This window comes from Mus pahari, chromosome 10 (genome assembly GCF_900095145.1).
Source record: "Mus pahari chromosome 10, PAHARI_EIJ_v1.1, whole genome shotgun sequence".
Taxonomy (NCBI): Eukaryota; Metazoa; Chordata; class Mammalia; order Rodentia; family Muridae; genus Mus; species Mus pahari.
Window position 1 is genome coordinate 62,303,411 of NC_034599.1, and position 24,940 is coordinate 62,328,350.

Below are 24,940 nucleotides of genomic sequence, written 5' to 3' on the forward strand. Positions count from 1 at the left end.
GAAGGTGGAGGAGAAGGAGGAGCAGGAGGAGGAGGAGCAGGAGGAAGAGGGGGAGTAACAACAACCATTTGGGCCAACAGCATGAAGTTAGGAAATGGATATAGAGAAGTGGTCCAGCAGTTAGGATTGGAGTGTGGGCATGATCTAAATACATTTATGTATGAAGTTACCAAAGAATAAATGGAAATTTAAAAGACAAAAGACAATTGTTAATGCTGAGATGGCATTGGTAAGCAGCAGTCTTAATGTTCTAGGGAAAGAAAATGTCCCTCATGAAGCACAGGCTGCCCCTTATGTCAAGCATCAATGGAAGTGTCTGTGTGTCTCCTCTCACAGAACCCAGAGGCCTTAGCTCAGATGGGACACATCCCCCCTGAGGTAATTAATCCAGTTCAGTATTTTGTCTCCTTCTAATAAGGAGACTAATTTTCCTCCAGAGCTTAGTAGGTGGCCATTAGAGGGAGTCCTCATTAGACAGACAGGTAGCTTGGCCTTTATCCCTCCACATTTTAGTTTGGAGGTCTCGTATAGACATCCATGTAAAGAAAAAAATTTTTTTATGTAGTTTGTGCCTATTATTTTCAACTCTTAACTGGAATAAATATTTTGAGAAGAAATGACAGAAGTGTTCACTCTGCCTCCCTTCTCAGTCCCACCCTGCTCCTTAGCTCTGGCCTAAAATTCCACAGGAAGCCTACAAAACTCACTGCCTCCCACAGAATGGGAACTTAGCATGACTGGTCCTGCTGAATGTATCCATTAATGCTGAGAAAAAAAAGGCCCCCAATCTTCCCGCAAAAACACTGCATTCCACTGCTGAAGGCTGACCTTTGAACCCAAGCCTTTGGCAGCCCTGAACTGAAGCAAGTTTTCAAATTGTGTGACTTCTGCTATAGTCACAAACGATCCAACATTGCTGACTTTGATCTGGCACTCTTTATATAGGTATCATTTTGGTGAGTTGGCTATTTCCCCTAGGTAACCCTTAGCAATCACAAATGGCACCCTAAAGTGTAGCCTGTTTCCTGACCTCCAGCCGGTTGACGATTTTTTTCTTAATAGCATTCTGCGCAGCGGCGTTGGTTGCTACTCGGAGACCCTCGGCAGCTTCTCTCAGCCTTTGTTGCTGGTCTTCATTCTCTGGGTTGGCTGCAGCTCCCTGCAAAGGTAGAAGCAGACACTTCAAGTGAGCCAGGGACAGCAGGCTGTAATCGCTCAGGGCATACCTTGAATCTTACTTCTTCCTAATCATGCCTAATATGGAAAGCCACAAGCTAGGGTAACAGCTGTGTACGACCAGGCTGCGTTGATATGTCACATCCCCAGCCCCATAAACACTATCCTCATACACTAAAGATCAAACCTGCACATAATTATAGAAACAGCACTGTAAATCACATTGGGTGTCTATACAAATTACCTCGTAGCTGGAATTTTCAAAAACTCAAGGCTTCAAAGACATTTGAGGCATTATCATAATATCCCACTTAGTAAGTATGCTTTTTATTTATGTATCAGCTAAAAATCTAAGTAAAAAGAAATATATTTTATTCTAGTCTGGAGTATAGTTCTACAAATCTTGTAAGATGAAGTGCCCTTATAATTTTCTTCCAGGAGGATGAACAATTCTGTGAGTGTCATTTGCTTAACGACAACAACAACAACAACAAATAACAAAAATCAAAAATGAAAAACCCCTCCCTTTTTGCTGAGTTGCATTACTATTATGTCAATCATTAAATGGGCAATACAGAAAAAGAAAAAAAAGTAATTCTCATTGTAGAAAAAAACCAGAATGGTCTCTACCAGAGATGGATGGAAGGAGGGAGAGGGCAGACAGACAGATAAAGGAAAGAAAACAGTGAGAAGCGTCAGGGTATGGGAGAGGAAGGGAGTGGCCTCTAATGCTCTGTAGCCTGGAAAGGGAGCTGTGGCTGAGACTACTAGCCACTTCCTGTAATGTAGTGTGTAGAGTGACCACTCAGAGTGACAGATAGGAGTGTATGCTATTGTGATCAATTTACAAAAGAGGCTCCGATAGATCCCTCCTTATCAGATATGAGAAAAACATGTATGTACATGTCTTTCTCACAGATGATTTTATCTTAACTGGTATGACAGACACCCTGATGGCTCATGTCTTCACAGCATGGCTGGAATGTTCCAAGGCAAAAGTAAATACGGAAAGTGAAGGGTCCATTGGGAAAAGAAGCCCTTGGATGGAGCATGATGGGAGGGGTGGGGAGGCCACAGGGGTAGTTTCTACAGAATGACCCCAAGGGAAGTTTGTTAAAGGCTGTGAAGAGAAATCCTGTCTGAGAAAAACAGCTGGTACCCAACTTCAAAGGGCGAAGCTGATGCTCTTGGCTGGCAGAATAATATGGTACCCATACAGCCGTAAACACTTTGTGCAGGCCCATAGCCCTAGTTCCCTGGTCCTTCAGCTGAACCTGTCCTTAGCATCTTGTCCGTTTTACTTAGATACATAAGATTCTAATGTCAGGAAAGGTTAAAACCGGGAGATAGTACTCATTTTCTCCCCTTGAGACAAAATACGATTCGTAATATGGTTGTCCACGGTGGGATTTAGAATCACCATGGAAACACCCCTTTGGGCACGCGTGTGAGGAAGTATCTAGGCTAAATTATGTAGGTGGGAAGTCCCCCTGTAAGTGTGGGCAACCCCATCCCACAGGCTGAGTCCTAGACTAAATTAAAACTGGAAAGACAGCTGAGCACTAGCATGGACCTCTCTGCTTCCTGACCAGCGATGCGATGTGACCAGCTACAGCTGCTCCGCCAGCATGAAGGACTGTGCCCTCAACCTGCAAGCCGAAATAAATCCCTCGTCCTTTCCTTAGGCAACTTGTTTGCAGCAATGAGGGAACCCACGATGCTGGATGCTGGCGTTAGTAGCTTTGCCATCTGCACTAAGTCAGCATCTCTTTCTTGTGTTCAACAACTCCTCCCCTACCCTAAGTACCTTAGGTGTCACAAAGCTATTCAAAGTTCTCAACGAGGAGAAATCCAGACTCCATCTTTCACTTTTGTAGGTAAGCTTCAAATGCTAGCACCGATAGTGTTTACATTTCAGGCCAAAAGACCAATGCCCACCTTCGCAGCTTCCACCATGCGGGCAGTGGAGTCAGCCAAGAGCTTTGCAGCCGCCAGGAGCTTCTTGGAATTTTCCATGTCAATCTCAGCTTCCGCATCTGACCTCATGGCATTGACGAGATCTGATGTGGCCTGGGCCAGCACCCGGGCTTGGCGCACCATCTCACCTAGAGGACAGGACAGTAAGTGTGGGTGGGCTTTTATTCACCATTCTGTCTGAACATGATCTCAGTGGTCACGAGGGTTTTGTTTGTTTGTCTGTTCTGTGTTGTTTTGATTTCCTGTTGCTGTTTGTTCTAAATAGGCTTTTCTGTGTCTCAGGTCAGCCTCCCTGCATAGCCAAGGGCGGTTTAGATTCCCTAATCCTCTCGCCTCTAACTCCTTAGCCCTGGAATTAGAGGCCTGCTCCACCATGCCTGGTTTGTGAGGTGCCAGTAGCTGAACCCAAGGCTTTTGTGCACACCAGCCATGCAGTCTACCAAACTGACCTGGACACCCTCAGGTCCAGGTCTGGAGCTTTTATTATGGCTTGTCCTTGCTGTTCATGTGACTTTATGAAAGTCTATTTCAACTTTCCTTGGGAAGTGGGGAGGCTATTAAGACATAACATTACAAATGAAACCACCCTAGGGAAATGACTGGATCTTCTCCCAAAGCTTTTTTTTTTGAGGGGAGACAAGTTTTTATACATATAGGCATGTGCTAAATTCAGTGTGGGGACTTCGATGGCATTGTAGGACAGAAAGAAAAAAAAGACAGGGAAAAATGACGATATTCGAATATTATGGGTGGCTAACAGGGACATGCCCATGAATGCTCTGACAAATGTGTCACCAGTTATAGAAGAAGAGGTTAGAAACAGGAGGAAGAGGAGAGGTAGGATTCTGCTCCCTTTGCAACCTTTAAGGAAAGCTTAGAACTATTCTAAAATAAAAGGTTTATGGAAAATAAGCCAAAAAGGAGATTAGCAGAAAATCCAATTGTACACAGCATTCCAGGGTTGTTAGTAAATTAAGAAGCATATAAAAGAACACAAGAAAAATTTCCCAACAATTATCAAACACTTGCCAGGTCCGTGGTACACACGTGGAATCCCTGGACATCACTGGCCAACACACAGTATCACAAGGTCAAGCCTAGTCCTGACTACAGAAGAGAGTCTGGCTCCAAAAGCTAGCCAAACAAAAGGACCATCACCCAGAAGTTGTTATACAGTATGGCAAAGCAGACTTCTTACAGGTAGCTGGTAGGGTTGCAAATCCTTTTTTGGAGAGAAATCTCATTAAGAAGTTTAAACTTCAAGATCCATGTATCAGTTGGCTGAGCAACTCCACAGAAAGGCGTTGCCAGCACAAATAAAACTCCAAAGGCAAATGAAGATACATTTTCAAGAAGGTTCTATGTAGGGACATTTTTGTAAAAGCAAAACAAACTAGGAAACGAAATACCTATTAAGAGATAATCAGTCAAAGGGCTGGAGGCTAAGCTCAGTGGTGCAGTGTGTGCCGGGCTTGCAGCCAAAGCCCCGGGATTGAGCCCTAACACTGAAAAACCGGTAATCGGTTAAGCTATGGTGACACCTCCAAAATGGAATGCTGTACTATCATGAAAAATCAGATGTATAGGTGGACATGGAAAAATTCATATGCAGAACATGATTATATTTATATATACTGTGATAGGGCCTTCATCTGTCCCTCTACACACAACCTTTGAAAGGTAGGGATGTTCTGATAAATGAGAGGAACCCTGAGGTGACAATGGTAGGCCGACCTGTCCACTTCAGCAGCCATTTTACCACAGATGAGTATGGAATGAAGTGGTCAGTTCCAGGGATGCGGAGGGTAGAGTGACTGGATGAATTCAGAATTTAATTTTCAATAAACTGAAGAGGCACGCTGCATATATAATTTCAATTTGCAGCATGAGTGTATTACAGTATATTAAAACATCCCACCCTATGCCTCCCCAGGAAACGCTAACAAGGGCTGTGGCTTGGGCCCTTCCTTCAGTCCCATCTGCTGTCTGCTGTCCCTCCTGGTTCTCTACAGTGACCTTGGGAGAGATTCCTAGTGGACCTTTAAATAAATGTCTTCATTCCAAGCTTTGGTCCTGCTTCCTTTGGTGGCTGCTCTGACTTTACCAACTATGCCCTGTATATAGGACAAAAGGGGCTTATTAAAATTGTGAATTCAAATAATGAAATTCTGATGACATTTTGAATTGTGTCCCTGGAAGAGACTGCCGGGACTCCTGGATCTTCTCTGTGCCACGGTGAGGAAGTTTTAGATTAAGGAAGATGCACTGTTGCTCTTGCTCCTTACTCCAGAGGTCACCTAGGAAGTGACCGTGACCATGAGGAACACCCAAACCATCCAATCCCTCCTCTCCCAAGCCAGTGCCTCACCAGCATCGCCCATGGAACTGAAGATGCTCTCAGTGACGCACATGATGGTGTCGGTGGCCTGGTCATAGCGGCCAATGGGCTCGCCTCGGCTGGCGAACTGCCGCACATGCTGCAGGAGGTCGTGCAGGGCCTGGCTGACCACACTGGCTGCCGCGCTGACCTGCTTCAGGAGCTCGCTATCACCGGTGGCTGCCTGGCAGGCTCGGACACAGTTTTCCACAGAGCGGTCCACCAGCTTCCCAGCTTCGATCAGCTGCTCCTGGCACACGGGAGAGCTGATGGTGGGGCTCACCACCTGGGAAGACACAGACAGGCTTACTGCAGTGGATGCTCCTGGTGCCCCAGGGTGTCTGGCATCTCCCTCAGGTCCCTCTGTGCCTCACTCAGCACACATACCAGGGACCCAACTCATCCAATGGGGTAACCTCTACACTCTTAAACTTTCTTTGTGATTTGAGAAATCCTGCTAATTAGTCATGCATGGCAGGTCTCATTGCCTGGTACTTCAATAATGACAAAGTCCCGAGAGCTACTAATTATATTCTTTTCCTTTTAGGATACCCTAAGTGAATCTTCTATGCTGAGGTAAGACAACTGACTACCTAAAAGAATTGCACATGTTTTCCGGAGTCATTAGAAATGCTGCCTGTGTTTCCTCAAAGAGTAGGGAAAGTCTGTCAGTTACCTGGGGACTCGAGGACCAGCAGGAGGATGGCTAAGGATGCCTCTGGATGCTCCAAATTCTATTGGGGGAGGTTGGGGAGGGATTTAGGGTGTGTGGTGGAGGGGGAGTGCCCGTCTTTCAATCACTGATCTACAAAGCTGGAGATGGACTGCCCAGAAGCAGAGGCCCCTCCCATCCTCAGAGAAGCATACACGGATGATGGAGTAGAAGGGCACCTGGGATCAGACAGGTCTAAGTCAGAACCCCAATTCCACTGCTTATTTCTAGGGCTGAAAGCAGCTCACTAACACTGAGCCACCTCAGCTTTCTCATCAGTAAATGAAGGCTAATGGTGTGCAGTGTGCAGGAGTGCCAGGAAACCCCAACCAGGTGATTCTGACACAATGAACACACCCTGGAGCCGCTCACAGTGTCAGGATGAATGGGCCTCCCCGAGAAGCTGTGGGTTCAGTACGAGCCCCTTTACAATGCTGTGCCATGAATTGCAAAGCCTCTTCTTTTTGCTTCCCCCATCCTCCTAAGACAGAGTTTCTCTGTGTAGTTCTAGCTATCCTGGAACTTGTTTAGTAGACAAGGCTAGCTTCAAACTCAAGAGATCTGCTTGCCTCTGCCTCCAGAATTCAAAGACTCTTTTATGCACTGGAAATATGATGCACTGAGAGGCCCAAAGGGAGTCCCAGCAATCTGCATCTAACAACAGATGAGCCAACAATAAAAGCAGAATTAGAGTGCTTCTACAAGACCCTGTCATGGCGAATTGTGCTGGTACTTGGATTCCAGTACCTGGGAGAGAAAAACAGACACATTTCTCTGAGCTCAGGGCCAGCCTAGCCTCCCAATAGTTCCAGGAGAACCAAGATACATAGTAAGACCTTGTATCCACCCCCACGCAAAAAAATAAATAAATAACATCAACAAAAGCCCCAAAACCCAGCCAAGCAATCAACCAACCAAAACAAAAATCCTATTCCTGTTCCCCAAAAGAAGACATCTGAAGCAAGCTGTAAAGCTTGGGCTACTGGACGACTGGGGGCAGGTGAGAGGGTGTGGCACTGTAGGAAGGGTGGCACGCCAGCTGGCTTACCTTAGCACATGCCACAAGCTGCGAGGTGGAGAGGGCACACTGGGTGGCTGCGGCGATCACCCTGTTCTGTAGGACGGTGTCTTCAGCCACTTGGGCCACATTCTTTGCCTTCAGTACTAACATGGCAGCAGCGTTGGCAACAGCTTTAGCTAGACTCATTAAAACATCCTAAGACAAAGGGACCAAAGTTATTTATTATCACCCTTCAAACACTGAAACTGTGTGGAGTTCACCCAACTTTTCTATTAAAATTCCATTTTTTTTTTTTTTTTACCTTCATTACCTTGATTTTTTTTCCCTTTATTTTTTGAAAGGACAATCCATCCTTGTAAGAAACAAAGGGGGAAAAATTGTATCATGATAACAAAATGTGTCCCCGGAGACACTGAGTAACACAGGTTTCAACATAAAACAGGTCAGGGCTTGGGAGATGGCCCAGTCAATAAAGAACGAACAGCAGGACCTGAGGCTGGATCCCTGGCACATTACAAACAAAAACAAAACAAAACAAAACAAAACAAAAACCATTGGCAAATTGCACATGTCAGGCCAGAGACGGGCAGATCGTTAGTGCTCACTGGTCAGCCAGCCTGGCTTCTGATCCGGAGACAGACTCTGTCTCAAAAAGTGTGATGCAGAGTGACCGAGACATTTGACATTGAACCCTGGTGCACATGTGCACGCATATGTGCATGCCTGCCAAACAAACATGTGTAGACATATATAAGCACACATATAGATCCTCCAAATCCCCCACACAAAGAAAGCACCAAAATAAAAAAATGAAACAGGAAACAGGAAGGATTTAACTGGCGGTTCACATTCACGTTCTCACACTGATCCTTGACTCTTGTATGTTTGATGGATGTGTGACATCAGGAGAAGCTGAAGAGACACTCAGATGCCACCAGTACTGCAATACGTAGGCATTAAATCATGGCCTCCAAATCACCACGCCCGAGAATAAATTGAAAATCAATCTTTCGGATGCCTAGCTTGTACGAGCATCCGAGTTATGATCCAAAAGTCAGCAGTCCCTCTGCCTCCAGAGGGCAACGTAGGACACACACAAATTCCTGGCACCGATTCCTACAGCCAGAAAGCCCGAGACTACTCTGAACATATTCTCAGCATCCAGAACCTTCTGCATAGGGATTGGATTATGCAAAGCAGAAGAGAACCTGCATACATTAACTATGGCAAGATGCCGAGGAGCAGGGGTATGCCTCAGTCGGTACACTGCTTGCCCAGCAGATATGAATGAAGCCCTGGGAACCATGCCTATGAACCAGTTATGGTGGTGCCTGCCAGTAATCCCAGCATTTGGGAGGTGGGGTAGGGGACCTGAATTTCAAGGTCATTTTGGGCTAGTCTAATTGGTAGGACAGCTTAGACAACATGAAACCCTGTATCAACACAACAACCATGTCTAACTACAGCTGCTAGGACTGTGAGAGTTTAAAGTTCAGCTTATGAGAGGCATTCTGCCTGCAGGAGGGACAATCCTTTGGTCTGGACTACCAGATCTATCACCCATCTGTTTGACCTGAAGAAGAACCACTTTTACACTTAATTTACTTCAGCACTGCAAATACTGGGAGCACCTTATTTGACTTAGAAATGCCTTCCCTGACATCCAAGCCATTGTTACTCTGAGCAAGCATGTCAAGGATTTTCTCCAGAGTAAATGTGGTCAGAAGTCTTCAGATAGTCGTCAGATAATATAAAAAAGCATGCTTTGTCCTAAATGTCAAGGGTACCCATCGGCTCTTTACAATGAAAGATGTATGAGAAAATACATCGGAAAGCATGTCCAGCCTGTGTAGTTTACAGGAGTGAAGAATATGTTCGATGCAGGCAACTCTAAAAAGTGGCAAATAAGCTACAGAAGCTGCTTTGGGGGCTGGAGAGACGGCTGCTTGGGAAAGACACTGACTGTTAGGTGTCATGACCAGAGCTTGTTTTCTGGGGCCCACATGGCTGGAGATGAGAATGGACTCCCCAAGTTGTCTCTCCACATGTATGCAGTGGTGAAGTGGTCAGCATGAACTCATACACACACCCCCACCACAAATGCACACAGAGGTACACATGCACAACCTAAGTGCCCTCAAAGGATCCATTTACTGCGGCCTTTCATGGGTCTAGGACAGTAGCTGGGTGTCCAAGAAAAGGCTGTGAAACAACGTGGAGCTTTCAGAAGTCGAGGGGTGCTTGTCTGCTGCACACACACCTACCAGTTGTTCCCAGTATGCTGTCCCCTTACCGCCCTCACAGATCTTGGACATTTGCCTCTAAATTCAGGTTAAAAGCAACTTGGATGTCACAAATTACTAACAAGATTTTTAAACATAGCTTTCTGAAGCTGACCAGGACATTCCTTCATACAGGGACTGTACTGGCTAGTTTTGTGTCAACTTGACACAGCTGGAGTTATCACAGAGAAAGGAGCTTCAGCTAGGGAAATGCCTCCACAAGATCCAGCTGTAAGGCATTTTCTCAATTAGTGATCAAGGCGGGGAGGTCCCCTTGTGGGTGGTGCCATCTCTGGGCTGGTAGTCTTGGGATCTATAAGAGAGCAGGCTGAACAAGCCAGTAAGAACATCCCTCATGGCCTCTGCATCAGCTCCTGCTTTCTGACCTGCTTGAGTTCCAGTCCTGACTTCCTTTGGTGATGAACAGCAATGTGGAAGTGTAAGCTGAATAAACCCTTTCCTCCCCAACCTTCTTCTTGGTCATGATGTTTGTGCAGGAATAGAAACCCTCACTAAGACAGGGACTAAGACTGGGTCACCCACAACCACATTTGTCACAAAGGACTTTGTTCGAGTCACTGAAAGAAATTCTCTTTCTATTAATTTTGTCCAAATATAATCAGGAAAAGAATGGGATACTACAGTTATAGCTGCTGGCCAGTCTTTGTCAAACTTCTCAATAAACCCATTATTGTGGAGCCTGTGTGAAATAAATCCTTGTCAGCTCTGGGAACACGAGGTACATTGAGAACCCAAGAGAAGCTTCGCCATGGGACTCAAGACCCAGGGAAACAGAGCGGAAATCCTGTTGTGCCAGGTGGTGCCATGGCTGCAGGAGGGAGGCTTGGGGGGACTGCCCTACTACACTGTCCCCATCTACACACCCCACCCTCTGGAACATCCCACCTTGTCTCTGAACCTGCCTCCTAGCATGGCCATAGAGAAACAAACAGGAGGCAAGGCCTGCTCCTGAGCACAGTGGAAACAATCCATCAGAGGAAGAGGGAGGATACAGAGCTTCAGAAAACTGCCAGGGCAAGTCACATGCCTCATGGGAATCCAGAGCATCGCCTCCATCACCCTCAATGCGGGTCGAGTATGCTTTGTGGGTGTGCACTTGAGTATGGAGACCACTCACAAGCTTGGGTGCCATTCCTCAAAAGCAGTCTACCTTGTTTTTTTTTTGTTTTGAGACAGAGTCTCTCATTGACCAGATGTTTGCCAACTCGGCTGGGCTGTGAGTCACAGGGGACCCCCCTGTCTCTGTCTTCCCAGTCCTGACTTTACAAATACCAGACTACAACTATGTATGCACAGTTGTAAACATAAACACTGGAGATCCAACTCAGGTCTTCATGCTCTGGTGGCAAGTTCATCACCGACTGAACTGTCTCCCCAGTCCCCACCCCCCAAAATCGATATTTCTGAGCAAAGTAAATCGAGTATTTAAAGATACTGAAGCCAACCAACAGCAGCTGGATCTAATATTGACAAACCCCCTAAGGGATATCTATCTAGGAGAATTGTCTGTACCATATAAAATGCAAAGTCAGCACAATGATCGCATGGTGATCTGGAAAGGACTCAGGATGGGGACAAAAGCAGGGGTCAGTGGGGTGTGTTATGTGGTCTGCAGTGAGTTCTACATAGTGAAGCAGTTCCTGGAAATTCTGGTATAGAAATGACTCCAGGAAGCTATGACTGGCACCCAGCCTATACCGTGCATGAACATGTGACCTGAACCTCAGGGCCATGAATGGGTTCTGTGGTCTTAGAACCACAAGACGGACAGGGAGGAGACATAGATACCTCTATGGACGAAAGTGTATGTTTCTCTTTCACATGTACAATCATGATTTACTCTATGTGACACATCCTGTCCCTATAATTCTAGAGTAAATGGTATCCTGGATAGTTTTATGTCAACTTGACACATGCTATAGTCATCTGAAAGGAGGGAACCTCAATTGAGAAAACGCCTTCATTGGATCTTCTTAATTAGTAATTGATGAGGGAGGACCCAGCTCATCAATGGGTGGATGAGTTCATCCCTGGATTTGTGGTCTTAGGTTCTATAAGAAAGCAAGGCAATGGAGCAAGCCAGTAAGCAGCACCCATCCATGGGCTCTGCATCAGCTCTTGCCGCCAGATTCCTACCCTCTTTGGTTCCTGTCCTGGTTTCTTTCAATGACAGACTACGTGTGAAAGCAAAAGCCAAATAAACCCTTCCCTTCCCAAGTTGCTTTGGCCATGGTGTGCTGCTTGTGGACGTTGTACATCGTGGTGGTTGCTTTGGCCATGGTGTGTTGTCAGAGTAACAGGAACCCTAATTAAAATAAATTGTCATGCAAAATGGCCACCCATGAGGTAAAAAAACAGAATGCCAGGGGAAGCTAAGGGAGGGAAAGGTATTTGATCTTTTTCTAGAAAATATTATGATGTCACTAACCAATTAAGAGATGGTCAAAGGAGATGTAGCAAAAAGGCATCCATCCTCTTGCATTGTGGGGAGGATGTATTTAGGGTATCGAGCATTTGATAAAAAGAGGTCTTGAGGGTACCCTCATACACATGTATACACACACACACACACACACACACTCTTACATAAATAAAAACAGTGTAGTGAACTCCAATCGAATCAATGAACTTGATAGATTTGGATAAGGGAATCCTTCAGGGAGCATCGTTTAGGAATGTAATATTCTAATGGGGATGGACTTACGTATTACTTGCAAAATCAGAGACTTTAAAAAGGAATAAGGGTTCCTGGCTCCTAAGTATACGAGCAGAGTGCACCCTGGCCTAGAGCCTTAGTCTTAACACTGTTACAGTGCTGTGGGTTAGGAGGGAGCAGACAAGCTGAGATACTGTCCGAGCTTCCATGTGGTGAAACTGGCAGTGAATCAAGCCAGCTGCAAACAGTAGCAGCAGCTGCTCAGCAGAGGACGGGCAGTATAAGACTCTAGTATTAAAAAGCAAGGATCACACAGATGACTTCCCTGTCAGACCCCACCCAAACTCTCCGCCTTCCTACATGGCAAGATCTGAGCTCAGGCATCCGCTGCTGGTGGATTAGCCTGAATTAAATACCCAGACCTTACTTTAAGAACTACAATAATATAGAAAACTCTTCTTAAGAAGTAAAGGCCAGAGTTGGAGATACAACTCAGTGTGCATAGCGGTGTATGCTTGTAACCGCAGTACTGGGGAGGCTGAGCGAGGCAGAGCTCTAGGGCTTGGCTTCGAGGGAGCCTGCCTCAACCAACAATTCCCAGGTCCTAGTGAGAAACTATCTCAAAACCCAAAACAAGATGGACACTATCCTGAGAAACAACATCGGAGGCTGACCTCTGGACTACACACACACACACACACACACACACACACACACACACACACACACACACGCTCATATATGCAAGCATACCAAGAAGCCAACACAAAGTAAAAAAACGACAAAAGAGTGAGTCCACTGAAAGCTCCTCCCCACAAAATAAAACAAGATTTGCTGAGAATGGTGCGTATGGAGGTCGAGTGGCCAATACAAAGGGATTTACAATTAACTGTATCTACTTTTATGTTTATAAAACGTCCAAGAAACTGGTGAACAACCAGAAAGGTTAAGTGTTTTAGAGGATGATATATAATATCAGTGGCCTGTTTTTTTTTTCCCCATTAAAAATAGATATATTTAATTGACACGAAAAGATCTCCCTACTCAAATCATGTCCTTGGAGTTTACTCTCAATAACCCAAGGAAGACCGGGCTTGTTCTCTGAAACGCCCTCCCTGTGAAGTCAGACTCCTCACTCAGACACATTTCTGAGACTGAGGAGCTGCAGAGGTCTTACTTGGAATCTCTCGTCCGTCTCGCTCTCGCCAATCTGTCTCAGGAGGTCTCCACTAGCTTGGCCGATGCTTCCGGCAGCAGTCAAAACAGTCTGCCGAGGCTACAAACAGAGAACACGATCTGGTTGGAAAGAAAATGAATTTTCTTCCCACGTCTCACCACATATCAGTCTAGTGAGGGATCCAATAGAACAGCACCTCCTCTACACAAGTGAAGATCTCCGGTTGTATGCCAGATAGGAGGAAAAAGATAAATCCTGGTGAGATGCAAGGAAACTCCCATCATCCAGTAACAGGCAGATGCGCTTGAAATTTCCAACGAATGGGTCTTGCGCAATCAGAACAAAGCTGGCTTATACGGTTGCAGACCAGTAGGTGTGCCCTTTGTGTACTCATCGTAATGGCTTCCTACCAGAAGCACCTCTCCCCACCCCAAGGGTTAAGTCACAGGATCTGACCCGCTTCGATAACTCTCCATTCTACCTGGTGGTATTTTCTCAGGATGGTAGACACCTTTTTAGGAAGCCAGAGCCCCAACCACAGACCTGAAGGGATACATATGTGTCATCTGAGTGTGACTGAGTGTCCTTAGGGCTCACCTCTCCAGAAGTAGGCTGCACAGCCTTCAGCAAATCAGACACGGCCCCCGCGAGGGTCCTGGCAGCTCTGAGAAGATCCTCCCCACTGCCCACATCATCGTCCATGAGGGCCGCCAGCAGCTTGACCCCCTTGGACATTTCGGTCAGGTTGGAAGAAATGGTAGTGATTGCACAGCCCACAGCTGTGTAGTCAGTGTCTGCGGGGTCACCTGAGACCAAGACCAAAGGAGAATGGTGACAGACGAGGAGTGTCTAGCTTGGTAGGAAGTAGGCAGGCCTGATGAGACCTTCTCAAAACTCCCATTAGCAGGAGCCTATGCCCCATCAGGCAGGTATCAAATATAGATAGAATTCTGAGGAGCTCAGTGAAATGGACATCACCCTGACTCCAAGGTATTCTCACATACTGAAACAGTGAACAAGGCTCCTTTAGAATTCTAAAGCAAAGGGGACTAGAAGGAACTGGAGTTGGGGGTAGGGTTGGAAATTATGAAAATATAGTACACTTATATGAAAATTTCAATACATATATGTGTGTGTATGTGTGTATGTATGTGTATATATGTGTGTGTATATATGTATATGTGTATATATATATATATATATATATATATGTATATGTATGTATATATATAAATTCAAAGTAGTGGTCAGTAAGATGGCTCAGTGTGTAAAGGAGCTTGACAGGTTTCCCCACAGCATAGCAGTGAAAAGAGAGATCTATCAAACTCATCCTCTGCTCTCCACATGTGCACTGTGGCATTTGTATGTAACCCTGCCTCACTCTGATGTAACTAAAAAAACAAAAACAAAACAAAACAAAAAAAAAACCAAAGCATTTTCCTTGAAAATACAAAGTCCCACATTCAATCCCCAGAACATACATACATACATACACACACACACACACACACACACACACACACACACACATATATGCATAGTCACGGTGGTATAAACTTGTAATCCCAATGCTGGTGGAGTGGAGTGGAGACAGACAGACCCCTGGACCCCTGGCCAGCTGATCTCGATTACTTGTAGAGTTTCATGCCGAGGAGATACCCATCTCAACACAAAAAGGAGTGCTTGAGGAGAGACTTCTAAAGTTGTTCTCTGATCTCCACACACAAATATACTCAACTCAAGTTCTGAAGCATGCATCTGCATCCCAGGACCCCAAGCCCAGGGGTTCCTCTGCTCTTGAAAACACTGGTACACCACAGACAAAAGCCCAAGTATTTTCTGGCTCTCACCAGACGGTATGAGGCTGGGAGTCAGGCCACCCCAGAAGACACAACTACTGGACCAGATAAGCAAAGGATGGATGCCTGACATCTCCAGACCCTTTATAGACTGTAAACTCTCCAAAGGAGTAGCTGTCCTCAAAGACTTTCAAGTATGTTCACATGCCGATGGACAGTAAGGAACACTAAGTAGGTGCTTTATAATGATACCTGACATCAACAAACAGAAATAAGATGTTTCTTACATTTATCTTGGATCATTGCAAGCAAATGCTTAAAGTGGGCCAGATATCTCAAATTAGCTGGTCTTCTCACAGTATAGCAATCTGTTGCTTCAATGAAAGAATGCAATCTCTTTCTCTCTCTCTCTCTCTCTCTCTCTCTCTCTCTCTCTCTCTCTCTCTCACACACACACACACACACACACACCCCAACACACACACACACCAGCATAAATTACTCAGGGACTTACCAGCCGTGAGGTTGACAACTGAAGCTGTTCCAGCTGTGATAGCATCAACTTGAGAGTGGATTTCATGCTTGGATTCATCCACTTTGTTCTGAACCCATACCCTAGATGCCTGTAAAGCCAGACAATGGAATATCACAATCACAGCACTGAATTGCCCAGGAAACCAGGGAAGTTAAGCCATACAATGAGACCAGCACTTGGCTGTACTCTCCTTCCTAGGCCAGCACTGAATAAGCCCAATATCCTGGACAGGCTTCTTGTGTGTTTAGAGATGTTGAAAGGTATATACATTCTCTGTATCTCATACTATAATTAAAAAATGTTTTGATATGGCTAAATCTATATGAAAAATAATTCGATATGGCTATATCTAGATGAAGACAACTGAGAAAGAGTCAAAGATCACATATATCACTTCCTCTAAGACCCAGGGAACATCATGGAAGAGGGGGAGGAAAAACTGTAAAAGCTGGAGAGAAGAGTGTTTTGGTGGGTTGAATGAGAATGTTCCCCATAGGTTCAAATGTTTGAATTCCCAATTCCCAGCTGGTAGAACTGTTTGGAAAGGGTTGGGAGGTCTGCCCTTGTTGGAGGAGGTGTGTCACTGAGGTGGGCTCTGAGGTTTCAGAAGACTGAAAGAACCTCTCTCTCTCCCTCCTGCTTATAGAACAAGATGGAGTTTCCGCTGTTCCTGTACCATGCACTCATCCCGGCACCATGGACTCTAACGCTCTGAAACCATAAGCCTATTTAATTTTTTTTTCTTTATATATTCCTTGGTCACAGCAATAGAAAAGCAAGAGAAGTAGAGTGCTATGATATGCTGTCCTCTGGGCATGACATGACCATGACCCTCTTGGGACTTTCGGCAGCTAGAGTACTTGAAACAGATTTGTATAGGACCGGGTCCATCAGAGAGGCTACAAAGACACTCAGGGCCTTGCCCCATGCTGAGGACTGACAGGCAGTTACTGGTTGCTGGAAGAGGGGAGACATTTTCTTTAGTGCTCTTGCTACTAATAAGGAGCTCTTACATAACCCCTCACACATGCTCCCATGTATGAGTAGCCAAGATCAAGTTCGCTGGTTCATGCAACAGTAACAACAACACACAGATGACCAAGTAATGAATGGGACCAACAGGAATGGGAGGAGAATGGAGGGGCAATGGGGGCAAATATGATCAAAGGATAATATGTGTGTGTGTGTGTACATGCATGAACATTTCACAATGAAACCCAGTATTATATGTAATTAGGATATGTTAATAAACCCAAAGTTGCATAATAACCTGGTGCTCACACTAACACTTGGTAGTAATTTTCACTTTGTTTTTTGAGGGAGCAGAGTTAGAACTTTTGGGCATGTCAGCTCATGAGGAATCTTGATGAACACTGAAGTTTTTCCTATTGGCATGACTATCATGAAGAAAATCAAATATCACAGCCATATTCAGATGGCATTTTTCTCCCTAGTACACCTGGGAAGAGGGGCTAAGGCTCCTGTGCTGTGCCTGCTTCACCTCTATCAGGTGACAGGACAATGGCAAATTATACTCAGGTCCTGGGCCTTACCTTTCTCCTACTAGAGAAATTCAAAAGGCATTTCTAGCTAGATTTGTTTCAATCCATCAGATATATCCAACCTGAAGACTGTTGGCTATAAGGAACTGATGATAGTTAAAATGTAAACTTATCTAAAACATTATGAGATTTGTATCTGTGGTTTATTTCTCAATTATTGTTTTATAACTCACTTGTGTCAGAAGTTTGGATATGCCTGCTAGTATTTATATTGACAAATGATGACCTGCAGGTAAGACACTGTAAGACACTGATCTACTAGGCTCAGGCTTACGGAAGTCACCTATTATCTTAGTGCATCCTAACTCTTCGAGAACTGATGGATTGGGACAGTCACCTCCACATATTTTTAAGCTGTCTCCCAAGTGTTCTGGATAGGGAAGTCCACTTATGTATTCCCATTCTGAAGTTCACTGAGAAATATATATCTGAAATTCAGGGACTTGAGAGAAATGGTACCCGGGGTAGTAACCTCCACATACAACAGTGTAGAGATGGAAAACAGCATTCAGGGACAGCTTCGGAAGAGTGATCCCGCTCAATGAGACAAGACTGCAGAATGCACCTCAGTTCTAGCGCGGCAATGCCTATCTTAAAGCACTGTTGCTGTTTTACTGTCACTGCACACCAGAACATGGTATGTACTCACTTATAAATATATACTAGCCATAAGGTACAGGATAACCATGCTACAGCCCACAGACCCAAAGCAATGAAGCAACAAGAGGGCCCAAGGGGGGACATTCGAATTTCACTGAGAAGGGGAAATAGAATAGACATTGGCTATGGATGGGGGTGGGACTGAGTGGGGGAGAGATGGGGATGGGAACAGGAGGGATCATGTAGAGGGAAGATGGAGGAAGAGGGTATGGGAAGAGAGAACTAGAATTGGTGAGGAGGCATCTCTGGGACAACCTAGAACAATAGAAACTCCTAGGAATTTATGAGGGTGACCCTCACTAAGACTCCTAGTAATGGAGGATATGGATCCTGAATTAGCCACTTCTTATAACCAGAAAAGACTTCCAATGGAGGGACTGTGGCATCAACCCAGCCACAGAACCTTAGACCCACAATTTGTCCTGCCTATAAGATGTGCAGGGGTAAAGATGGAGCAGAAATTGAGGGAGTGGCCAACCAATAACTGGCCTAGCTTGAGACCCATGCCATGAGTGAGAGATAGGTGCCTAGCATAACTGTCATCTGGGAGGTTTCATCCACAACTGGTGGAAACAGATACAGAGACCCACAGCTAAACATTAGACAGAGCTTGGGGAATCCTGTGGAGGAGGGGGGAGGAAGGATTGAAGGAGCCAGAGGGTTAAGAAAGAAAACATACAGATTCAACTAACCTGGGCCCATAGGGGTCCAGAGACTGAACTACCAAACAGATAACACTCATGGAATGGAACTAGGGCCTTGGCACATATGTAACAGTTGTGTATCTCAGTCTTCATGTAGGACTCCTAACATCAGGAGCAGGGACTGTCTCTGTCTTTGTTGCCTGCCTTTGGAGCTCTTCTCCACAACTGAGCTGCCTGGCCTAGCCAGGACAGATGTTCCTAGTCCTACTGCAACTTGATGTGCCAAGGCAGGTTGATATCCATGGGAGGCCTCCCCTTCTGAGGTTGGGGGTACGTAAGGTAGATGAGAGGGAAGGACTCAAAGGAGAGGAGGGAAAAGGAAGATGCGATTGGAACCTAACGTTAAAAAAATCTATATCTCTGTATCTATAGATGGATCTAGATCTTTATATGAAATTATCTAGATAGATATGAAGAGGAAAACAAAACCCAACCAGCCCCCTGCGGCTGCTCAGGCCAGCCCACAGAGACTGACTTGTGTAACCTGAGATTTATTTGTGATGCCCTGCAGGCGGGATAGGTGCAGAGAAAGGAGAGGGTAGAAGGAGGCGGTGGTGGTGTGGTGTTGGGGAGCAAGCTTGCTAGTCAGTGCTTTCAAAGTGGAGCATGCCTACAAATCACAGGGACAGCTGGCTAACAGGCACCATGACACAGGATGCTGCCGGTTGCCTGTGATTTCTGCTTCTCTCCTAAGAATCTGGATGATGTCAGTGCTGCTGTCCTGCAGACCACAACCTGAAGTAGGAGGCATTAAGCGATTCTGTGCTGCAGCAGCAGAAGCTACCAGAGGGCCTCGGAGCTCATTACCTCACCGTGCTATAAGCCTCAGAAGCAGTATAGCTAACCCAGGAGACCACAAAACACAAAACACTCGGGACTGTGTTACAAACACGTATTAGGAGCCCCGCCTGATACCCACTGGATCAAAAACACATGCTAAGAACAGAACACAATTGAAGATGATGGCTAGGGCCCAGAGGTAAGTTTTAACAAGCCATCCATGAGGTCCCGTTGCATACTGAAATCTGGGAGCTGCTGGCAGTTTTTAAAATGACAAGCCAGCTACCTGAGTTGAGCTCTTATTAGATGCTCATGCTAAGAATTAGATCATCATTCCTTCCCATCAGCCTTATTGGCAGATGACAGGGGAAAGGCTTGAGAGGGTAAGACACCCAGATTCATACAGCAGTAAATGGAGGAGCTGGGATCAATGGGTTCCAGGGTCTAAGTCCTTAGCACAGCTGTTCTTTCTCTATGAGTGCAATAGAGAATCAAAGACCCAACATACGCCAAAACACATAGATTCTTTTATCAGCTAGCTGGGGACAGCTTCATCCGGCAGAATCTGACCAAGCATCTAACCTTGTTCTGAATGAGGACAGAGACACAAGATGAGACGCACTGATGGATATTTACCATATCTTGGCCGAGAGGTGGCAGCGAGTCGAGCTCGCTGAGGTCATCCTGAGCCTGCTGGACAGCGTGCATGCTTGTGTTGATGGTCCCCATAAGGGCTTGCTGTGCCGAAGTCTGCAAAGGCAGATGAACACCAAGTGGTAAGCAGAATCTGGGGACTGACAGGGCCTCCTTGCAAAACAGAACAAAACTAAACCTTCTCAGTCAAGAGCACATCTCATTATGCACCTGAACTAGCTCCCATTTCAACCTGAGGGCTAGAAATAGCACATTATATTAATAGAATACAAAGCGAAGGTGATTGCAGTGAAGGGCTTATAATCAGAAGGGTGTGGAGAGCTTAATTAGCAGACAAGAAGGCTGACGAGCTGCTTCACAGGGATGTTCAGGGGGTACAGTTGATCTGAGTACTGTGGATAAAAGATCTCACACACGGAACACAGATGGCTGTTTAATAAGAAGGATTCTTGATCAATACTCCAGGACCAGGGCCCCCAAGCTTATAGCCAACCTGCTTTTTTTTTTTTAAACAGTTGAATGAATTCCCAACTTTGATATTCTTGAGTTCTCAAAACTAGCCCAATAGCAAGGGATTCCCAAGGCGGGCCTGAGCGGTATTGTATAAGATGAATTAGAAAGGGTTCAGCAAGGTGAGGTTACAAAGGTAGATCATAGATGATGGGCCCATTTCACACATTTAAGAGGGTATCAGGGCCAGTCAGCTTGAAGCTGCTGTAGAGGCAAAGGGTTTGTTTCTACAGCACAAAGTAGTTCGTGGTAGTTAATTCTTATTGGCAACTTGAATAGAGAATCACCTTGGAAACCAGCCTCTAGGCAGGTCTGTGAAGGAAAACCAATTTCTAGCTTGGGTTAACTGAGGTGGGAAGACCCACTCAAAATGTGGGTGGTACTATTCCACAGGTTGGGATCTTGGACTATGTTAAAGAGAAAGCTGAGCACCAGAATTCACCCCTCTATGCTTCTGAATGTGATGCACAGCATGATCAGTTGCCTCACATTCACCAACCTCCTCTTCATCACAATGGACCATCCTTTCAATGTGTGAGCCAAAATGTATAAATATATATTTCTTCCAATAAGTTGCTTCTGTCCGGTATTTTGTAATTGCAATGAGAAATGTAACTAAAATGTAACTAAATCCCTCACTCTCTAGCCATTGATTCTAGAAAGGGGCAATTAGTCTTTCAATTACAGGAATGCACCATTGACTTGTGGCTCAGATGGGAGTTCGAGGGTTCCCACATAGAAACTGTCACCATCTCTAGGGGCCCAGAGATTAACAGACAAGTGATCAGGAAGTCTCACCAGCGGAGGCATGTGTCCTCGGTGCATCTGTCCAACCATGACCTGTTGCTGTGGTGACGGCATGCTGCCAACATTGAAAGTCTCAGGCCCACTGGAGCCAGAGCGCATGACAGCTGGCAGTGCCACTGAGCCATGCTCTGCCTTCCCAGTCCGGTTGAACTGCTGCTGCAGGATGGTAGATCTGTGAAAGAGATGGCTGGTCAGTGGGAGGTGGTCACTCATGCGCAGTACAGTACAGTACAGTGAGAAGACCTCAAAAATGCAAACTGCCCAAGATTGTGGAGGCCACTTAAAAAGCACACATGGTGGCATGGAATGAAGAGTAATCTGGAGATTGCTCAGTGGAAGCGCCTCAGATGAATCCAGTCAGGACCAGCATCAGTGTCTCTATTGGTATTATACAATTCATTTGCTCTTGACAGTCCTATCACAATGACATTCCGAGGGAAGGTTAGGATATGCTGCTTATCACTTGTTCAATCATATGGAAAGAACATTATCCAACACATTTCCCATTCTAAGCAGTGGGAGATCTATCCTTGAAAAAAAACGTGCAAATAAATTTAAGGAAACCCTCTCACAAGTTCAAGTCCACTGACCACAGAGGGCATTTGCCATCTCTGGTGGCTTGAGAGGCCTTCATCTTTCCCAAATGATTCTAACCAGAGATTAGGATTTACACACACACACACACACACACACACACACACACACACACACACACACACGCCTTCTTAAAGTTTTTAGAATGAATGGTAGGTGTAAAGGACTTTGCACATGTCTAAGTAAGGAGCTAGAAAGAGGGCAGATCTTCTTCTGGAACCTAATGGAGAAGCCACAAGGAAGGTCTGAGGGATACAGGTGCCCCTGGACAGGTGAAGAAGGAAAAGGAATTTTATACCCAGAGGCAGGCTCAATCTTAGACCATCCCCGTTAACCAAGTTAGCATCTCAGGCAAAGGCTTCTGTAGAGAGTCAAAAACATGAGCTGAGGTGGGTGGTGAGGGGTCCTGACAGCTCAGAGTGTGGAGTATAATCAACTGTCCAGAACTGAAACCTACGAAGAACATCTACATCATCTTGGCCTTTTTTTTTTGGAGGCAAGGCTCAGAGGACATCATGGAAGCAGAGAAGGGAAGAATGGAAAACAGCAAGCAAACGGGAGGAGTGGTGTAAAATGCCGCCTACTGGACATGCCCTGGCCGTGGCACTCACAGCAGGCCCGCCCACTGCACAACAGATGCCCAAGAACGAGCCTCTCAGCACCCTTGCATGGCGTGGATCTAATGAGACCCACCACCAGCTGAGGAGCCCTTGGGGAGTGATGCTGGCTAGGGGTGGGAGAGTTGTTTTTCTTTGGTGGTGTAGGCAGTAGTAAGTTGTCCATGTTCCTCACACCCCTGCTCATGTAAGTAACCCTAATCACACTCAGGTCATTTAAAAAAGGCCTGAAAGGAGAGGGACTTGAGAGGAAATGTAGGTTCACAGGGACCAGAAAGGTGGGATAAGAAGGGAATGTGGGGTGAATACGATCAAAAGAAGTAATATATCTGTCCAGAACTGTAAAGACTAAATCTCGAGCATCCTGTTAAAGGAGCTCAGAGCGGATGGCATCAGGGAGAGGAGGTCTGAGGCTGCTTTCTTACACCTCAGCCAACAACCTGTGGCAAGCACTCCTCCTACTTGCCTTGACTTAGGTCCGTGATGAGACACTAACAACAGTGACGTCTCAGTGGCTCCACAGTGGGACCTGGCATGTTGCACTCCCATGCCTACTGTGGGATGCACAAGTGCTAACGATGCTATCAAACAAACATCTCACTCTGGCGGGAAGCACGAACTTAAGACTTTCCATCTGGTGGACGACAGTCATTCTGAGGACTTAGGAGACTTCTACATAGCATACAATAGCCTTGAAGTATGCTGGGGCCAGCCTAGCTCCAACCTGTGTACTTACAAGGAACCAAGGTCTGAGTGGCCACATCTGCCTTTCTCTTACATAGGAGTTGATTTGGGATCAAATGAGAACACACTGGACACACAGATCTGTTTATCGTAAGGGTGTCTGTGGCGATTTCTCCGCTAGCAGTGCTTACTAGATACTTATTTTTGTTAAATCCACTTTTTTCATTAATAAATGGAGCTAAGAGTTCTGAATCAGAAGATTTCATTTTATTTTTAAGTGTATATTGGGGGGGGGGGTCGGTATGTGCAGGTGCCTGCAGGGCTGAAAGAGGAAGTCGGATCCCCTGGAGATGCAGGTTTTTGAGGCTGTGAGCAGCTCAGTGTGCATGCTGGGAACCAAACTCTGGTCCCCCTGGGGAGGAGCCAGCACTCTTAACAGTCACACTATTTTTCCAGCCCCAAGTTCTGAATTTAACATAACAAGAATCTTTACAATAGTAAACAAAATGTGTCAATGTTTGGTGTGTAGTATTTGTGACTTCATCATCAAAACCACATGTAACAAGGTGATACTACTGTAATTCCTGGTTTCCACATGGGCTTGTAAAGGTAGAAAATCCAAGGCCAGCACAAATGAACAGGCCCCCTCTCTAGATCTGCTTTGAGCATGGTTCCTACAAGTACTTTTTTTCCTTTTTCTTTAAAAACAGTGTTTGTATTATTTTATATGCATGAGTGTTTTGCCTGGACGTGTCAGTGTCTCACTTGCATTCAGTGTCCGTGGAAGCCTGAAGAGGGTGACCGATTCCCCTGAAACTGGAATTATAGGCAGTTATAAAGTTGCCATGTCCTGGCCATGTTGAACCCAGGTCCTCTGGAAGAGCAGCCAGTGCTCTTAACCACTGAGACATCTCTCCAGCTCCAAGAGTGCATTCTCAGCCCTGTCTCTTTGCTGCCTCGCAGCCTGGGAGAGGAGCATGGCATGTAAGCAGTGCTTTATGCACACTAACCACACCACCAGCCAGCCTCTAAAATCCCAGGACAGAGTCAAGAAGAAGCCAAGTTACAGATTTCAAGGTAATAATCTGACCCATGAAATTTACATCAGAGATGCTGAGCAGGACCCAGGGAAGCTAACTGCTTCCTTAGGTGGAGGTGGACAGCATGCTCTGCACAGAGTCCCCATGAAATGCTCAGCATGCACACAGGACAGCTGTATAATATGCACAGCTCATCTAGGGGTCATAGCTGAAGAAGAGCAAGCCTTGACTACCCCATCATCATGGCGCCCCAGGAGGAGGCGATCCTGAGCACCCTGGATACTTACTTTTTTGGGGAAACTGACTCTTCCAACATAGTTGACTCCTCATCCCCTTCCAGCCCAAATCTATCTTTGCTTTGTTTCTGGAGGTAAAACAGATACAAATGAACATCAGCAAGTCTTAGCATAGGACCACTGAAAAGAACGTTTGAAGGGCACAAGCAACAAACCGAAGTTGACTGCAAATTCTGAGTATTGGAGAGTTAATAAGAGAAGCACAAAAGCATGATGCCAATAAAATAGAAATCCATGACTCTCTCAATATGCAAATATTATCAAGCCTCGTGTTTATCATTACTTACACAGCAAAAAAG

At 45.6% G+C, this 24,940-nt stretch overlaps 1 protein-coding gene across 4 annotated transcripts in view; it reads right to left on the reverse strand.

The window, feature by feature from the left end:
• Tln2 (talin 2) overlaps window positions 1-24,940 on the reverse strand; it is a 415,939-nt gene that overhangs the window by 125,272 nt on the left and 265,727 nt on the right. For all 4 annotated transcript variants that reach the window (XM_029543558.1, XM_029543557.1, XM_029543559.1 and 1 more), the window contains 10 exons: window positions 24,633-24,709; window positions 21,402-21,582; window positions 20,076-20,189; window positions 15,713-15,821; window positions 13,997-14,205; window positions 13,400-13,498; window positions 7,291-7,458; window positions 5,522-5,816; window positions 3,115-3,281; window positions 1,031-1,159 (listed from right to left, as the gene is read on the reverse strand). In XM_029543558.1, the coding sequence (XP_029399418.1) occupies window positions 1,031-1,159; window positions 3,115-3,281; window positions 5,522-5,816; window positions 7,291-7,458; window positions 13,400-13,498; window positions 13,997-14,205; window positions 15,713-15,821; window positions 20,076-20,189; window positions 21,402-21,582; window positions 24,633-24,709 (1,548 nt within the window). The remainder of the gene's footprint in view (window positions 1-1,030; window positions 1,160-3,114; window positions 3,282-5,521; window positions 5,817-7,290; window positions 7,459-13,399; window positions 13,499-13,996; window positions 14,206-15,712; window positions 15,822-20,075; window positions 20,190-21,401; window positions 21,583-24,632; window positions 24,710-24,940) is intronic.